The sequence below is a fragment of the Cupressus sempervirens genome, chromosome 10 (assembly GCF_028749045.1).
Source record: "Cupressus sempervirens isolate cs-2001-9-10 chromosome 10, ASM2874904v1, whole genome shotgun sequence".
NCBI lineage: Eukaryota > Viridiplantae > Streptophyta > Pinopsida > Cupressales > Cupressaceae > Cupressus > Cupressus sempervirens.
In genome coordinates this window covers 966,319,347-966,325,346 of record NC_143127.1, presented here as the reverse complement: position 1 = coordinate 966,325,346, position 6,000 = coordinate 966,319,347, and the positions used below count along the sequence as shown (strand labels likewise).

Here is a 6,000-nt window from a genome sequence, read left to right as displayed (position 1 = left end):
TGAACATGAATCCATCTCTCATGAGAATAAATGAAACACTTAGCACTCATTGGATCTAGGTGATGCTCATAGGGGTGAAGCACTAGGACTTCCCAGGAGGTCACCCATCTTAGTACTACTCTAGCCTGAGTGCACTTAACTACAGAGTTTCCTTCATGGTTAAACCCAAAGCTCGCAACTCCATTTGCAAAACCTTCGCCAAGTGTTGTGCCTTATGAACCATTCATTAGAAAGCCCCTTAAGCTCATCAATTGATAAGTAGGAGATAATTTCCATAGCAAGTCAAATTGTGATATTGCTATCAGAATTTAACTGTGTGATTTTGAGTCAAACTCATTGACCCATGTTTCATGAGTAATGATTCAACATGAATCCATCTCTCATGAGAATAAATGGAATACTTAGCACTCATTGGATATAGGTGATGCTCATAGGGGTGAAGCACCGAGACTTCTTGAGAGGTCACTCATCCTGGTACTACTCCAGCCTGAGCACACTTAACTACAAAGTTTCTTCCATGGGTAAACCCAAAGCTTGCAACCCCATTTGCAAAACCTTCACCAAGTGTTGTGCCTTATGAACCATTCATTAGAAAGCCCTTTTAAGTGTTGTACTTTTTCTCAAAATTTAAACATCAGACATTATTTTAACAAAAAATTACTACTATTTGTTATATTAGTCACTCATCATTATTTATTCTTACAATAATCATATATAACTGATTTAATTGAATGACTGTATGCATAATATTACACATCCGACAATTTATAATTTTTTTTAGCTTAGCTTAACTTGTTACACAAATTAATTGGAAAAAAATACGCAGTTAGTAATACAAGTAATACAGTTTCTCTGTTTCTTTTTTAAGTTTCGAAGAAAAAACGAAAAACACCCGACCGTTAAATCTTTTCCTCAAGTACACTCGATCTCGAATGTCCACGGTGGACTCAGCTTATGTACAACGTCAAAATGGCAATTCTACTGGAATCGTAGGTCATGGCTCTTGAGATTTTAGGCCTGCGCTCTCAAGCCCTCCATGGTCATACATACTTCAATCAACGCTGTCAGATAACGAGGTCTCCATCTTCTATATTCTCAAATGGCAGACTTCATAGAAAGAAAGAGCTCAAGTTCACGCATGTAGTCAAGCAAACTGATCTGACCACAGCTGAGGATGGTGAATGCAAAAAAAATACCAGAATTCGACCATTTACCGTCTGTGGGTGTGGGTTATGCAACCGAAGGCATTTATTAGGTTCTCTTGCATCAATTCCATCCTTCCCTCTTAATGCTAAGGCCAATTCATTATCGTCAGACCTGATTTCCAATGCCTTGGTAATTCAATTTTTAATAATTTTTCCATGTTCGAATTTCTTTAGATGTCATAGTTTAAGATGACTCGTTATTTAACTTTCGTTGTAAAAAAAACTACCTAGTATTTAAGTGCAATTTTCAAATGTATGACGGAAACCGTACTTACTAGTTTCTCCATTAACTTTGAGGCCCATTTTTGAGATTTTTTAAGATGCGACGTGCTCAAATGTGCGTTATTTTGTTACACTATAAGGTTGTCACATGCCCAATACGGTTATGGGCTTCCTTTAAAGGCCTTGTACCTGGGTCTAGAGTTATGTTCTTTCTTATGTTATTTCATCATAAAGCCTTCGTTGCTGGACCGATATTGCATAGATATGTTATTTTGCTATTTCTGTTTTCCTGTTGGGGATTTCAAACCGAATTGTGTAGCTCGCTGTCATTCTACTGAGGCTATAGCCATTCTTATTGCCGCCAAGATAGGTCCAATCCTCTTGCTTGGTATGTAGAGGCAAAGTTCTTGGGCTTTTACTTTTTATCGAGCTGGGTAATTCTGCCGCATTTAAGTGAGTTTTATTTGTCACAAAATTGCCTTAAATCCACCCACTGGTGCCCTTGCTGAAGCATTTATGGTAGTTGATTTCTCAACAGCCAAGCTTTCGACTTGTGTATCTTAAATTCTTAATAAGCATGGTTTAGCCTTTTCTCCCTGAGCTTCAGTAAGCTTATAGTGAAGTGGCGTGTCTTGAAATTTTAATATTTTAAATCTCAATGTGGTTACCATGGAAAGTCTTTTCTGGTTACCATGGAAAGTCTTTTCTGCTTTTATCATGTTAGAAATAGGGAATACTAGGGGAGGGAGGAGGGACGGGGTGTGAGGTGAATCAATGTTCCACAAACTTTTGCCCAACTATGAATATAATTAACAATCTTTAAACTTGCATAGATGATCAAACTGACAAGTAAACATAACCATAACACAATGCAACTCATAACACCATTATTTGTTAACTAAGGAAACCCTGCCCAAGGGAAAGCCCCAATGGGGATGGTACCCTCAAAATGATCCACTAATCAAAAGTATCTTGTGAAAGATATTGACCCTATTAGAAGTCTATTACATTTGTATATTGTATTTGTTCTTGTTAGAGGACTAGGCCTTGTTAGAAGCCTCAACCTTATTAGGAGTTAGTATTACAATACAAAAGTATGCAAGAAGTGTAACAAACGATTTTTCATAACAAAAACAAAGACAATCTATATAAGGATTTTCCAACATTCATTGAATAGATATTTGAAACCCCTTTTTATATGACATTAACTGTTTAACGATTAATTGAAAATAACTATATTCACGATCATCTGAAATAACTAGATTAGTGATTAACTGGAAATAATTGTATTCATGATCATCTGAAATAACTAGATTAACAATTAACTGGAAATAACTGTATTCATGATTATCTGAAATAACTAGATTAACGATTAACTAGAAATAACTAAATTATTGATTAACTATCCTTTTCACATACAAGTAAATGCTTATCAAGAAAAGAAGAAAAGAACATACAAGTATCTTCCAGAGGGTCTTTAGCTGGTTGTGCAAGCCTCAACTTTTCGTAAGAGGAGAAGCATTGACATAGGCTTATATCCCCACACACTCAATTGAATTAGAAAGGCCCTCCCTACCTCGGGATCGAGCTTGGATGTTCTTAGTCCAGCCATCCGAGCATCCTGGTGTTTGGAATGTCCGCATAGTTATGAAACAGACACATTTGCACAACTAGAACCACAGACATCAAGTGATCAATAAATGGCAGACGCGCCTTTAAACTACCTTGGCCAAGAATTTTTGATGGGTTTAACGACCTGATTACCACTGCTCGACTTGACAACAAATTACATTTATAGGGACGAGCATGAGCTAAATAATATGGTTATATATTTTGTTTAATCATATCTGATTTCATCTTTTGTGTTCTTGCAGATATCATTCTCACCTCTTCACCTTTTCATGGCTATACAGCCAGTGAGTCCTAGGTGTTTGGATTCTTAGAGCAATCGGCTTTGTTCTATTAATTTATGGCAAATGGTTGCTTCCAGCATTTCACATTCTGTGATTAAAGACTTGCAGAAATAATTTCACTGTATTTTAACTTCCATTAGTTAAACAATTTATGATTCCATTGGTTAAACACTCTTTGATTTGAATAAAATAAAGATTGCATAATTTATTGTTTAATTCCATTCTCTATTGGCATGATGATTTATGAATCCATACTACGGTTACTTGGCTTTCACTTGTCATGCAACAAAACTAAACTAAAAAGGAATTCAATCTGTAAAATCGAACATGATATCAAAATACTGAACTTGATGCTATGAAATTCAAATTGGAAGAATTGTGTTCGGCTGTTTCACATAACCTGGATAAGTCGAAAGTATTGCCTTGCTAGCACCCAGCTACTTCACCACACCTTACTTGCAATATCTAACACAACTTCCACCAAATAGTACTTACAAATCTCCAACAGAATGTCCGAATGGTATGAAATCTTGGGAAGAAAAGTGCAGATTGGTATTAGTAGAGAAACTGGCACAAGAATAATGAGAGCGGGTGTTATGGGGAGGCAGAAATGAATATTGAAAAACATAGCAAAAGCAGGGTAGTCAGGTGTTTGAAAAAGATATCCGCCTTCTTCTCACGGCTTCAATTAAAAGGAATAAGTCGTGACTTCTTGGCTTCCGTAACAAAAGAATATTTGTCAATTTATTATGCTAAGTGTTTTTTTGGTTATAAACAAGGAAAGAATAAAAATGGCAAAAGAGTTGGAAGGTTATAATTCAAATATTATTATAATTTGAATTTTATCGTAATTTATATTTATATATGTACATATAAATATATTAGTGAGGTGGCATTGTTATATTATAAAATAATAATTTAACGGCGCCACTTCATTTTTATATCTATATGTACGTACATATATATATATTATAATAATATGGTGAAAGATCATTTTAAATCTTTTGAGGTATGTTTTATATTTTAACTCAATTATATTATGTTTCTTAAATCTTTTATTTTAATAGCTCATGTGGGTCCCACAGATGTATCCTATGTTCAATTCGTTAAGTCTTTAGCAAAGAAGCTTAAGGTCATACCTGTCAATCCTGTTGACTGGACTAAGCAAGTATCCCATTCCGATGATTCCATTTAGCAATGCTTCCTCCTTTCATCTTCTCCTACAATCACCCATGAAAACACTTCCACCATAATAACAATTCCATAATAATTTTCATATAAACATTTAAAAGACTTTAAATTAAATTATTAACCATAATTCCAAAATCAAGCAATTGTTAAACATCATAGAACAATTAATGGTTAACGACCATCTTCATTAACAGTCAATACAACAGATATAAATAACTACCTACTTTACATGATCATGAAAAAAAATCCATTAAATCCAACTGCTATGAGCAAGTTTAAAATTAGGTCGAAAATTTGGGATGTAACAAGAAGAGCCCATGGCTCAAATAAACAAATACCACTTAACAATGTTGCCAATAGAGATAAATACAAAAAACTTTTATACAGTGCTGATATCTCTAATATCTGATTTGCCTTTGTTCCTTCTTCAAAACTGATCATACAACCGTACTCCTCTGTACTAGCATTACATTCGCACCTATACTAACCATAGAAAGTGCACATTCAAACATCATATTATTACAATACAATGCCATACTTTGCTAAACAAAAGTGCTCTTCCTTTATATCACATTCTTTCATTCTATCGGCCTTGCTGCTTGATACTTTGCTAAATATTTTGAATTAACTTTTGCCATGTGTGGGTTAACATTTAGGATGCTGTCCCAACCAAAACAATTCCTTAACTAAAATGTCTTTATTCCACATTTATCTCTGTTCTGTCCTGGTAAACTGTTATTGGTAAATTTGTAATAACTCCATCTGTACATAGCCAAACCTTAAGCACTATTAACCATGTGTCGTATACACTATGTTTTTCCTTCCTGTAAGTGTGCATAAGCCCAAGTGCCTCCAGTGAACTGCACTAAACAAATTGGGCTAAGTATACATTGTTCTGTTGATATGTACTTAGACAAATTTCTAAATTATTACGCCTTTAGATTTGTCCTTTTATTTTGCCTTCTCAAAGTAAGTTATATGTTGCCATAAATGACAACCCTAACATATCTCCCTGGCCAAATTACCAACAATCTCCCCCTTTAACATTGATGGCAACATATGGGAAAAATTGGCCATGTATCCAAAATTACAGAATTTCAAAAGTTGTGAAGTATTTCAAATGGCCATCAAAATTACAAAAATGTGGATCATTTTATTTACTTTACCATGTTCTACATATATGCTCCCCCTGATATTATACACTAACTTATATCTCCCTTTACGTTATTATATCCCATTACAATTTTTCATACTAACACTCTCCCCCTTTGACATCAATGACAAAGGTGAGTCAAAAGGATATATACATGCCAAAATTTGTGGGTCTTCCTTTCTGTCTTCATGATGACTTGTTTTTGTAATAACCCCTAGCCCGTTATAACTTTAACCCTATTGGTTATGACCTCAAACAAACTTTAGTTCTCGTTACTAATCAATAATTTTTCATTTTCTCAAACACTTAGCAGGCT

The 6,000-nt window shown here is 34.6% G+C and overlaps 1 protein-coding gene across 4 annotated transcripts in view; it reads left to right on the top strand.

Annotated features, from left to right (window-relative positions):
* Positions 1-865: 865 nt before the first annotated feature.
* The window catches only part of LOC149537187 (uncharacterized), a 305,410-nt gene continuing 300,275 nt past the window's right edge, over positions 866-6,000 (top strand). For 3 of the 4 annotated variants that reach the window (XM_089807337.1, XM_089807338.1, XM_089807336.1), the window contains exon 1: positions 866-1,335. In XM_089807337.1, the coding sequence (XP_089663463.1) occupies positions 997-1,335 (339 nt within the window). In that variant the 5' untranslated portion in view covers positions 866-996. The remainder of the gene's footprint in view (positions 1,336-6,000) is intronic. The other variant, XM_089807335.1, reaches the window with a different exon arrangement.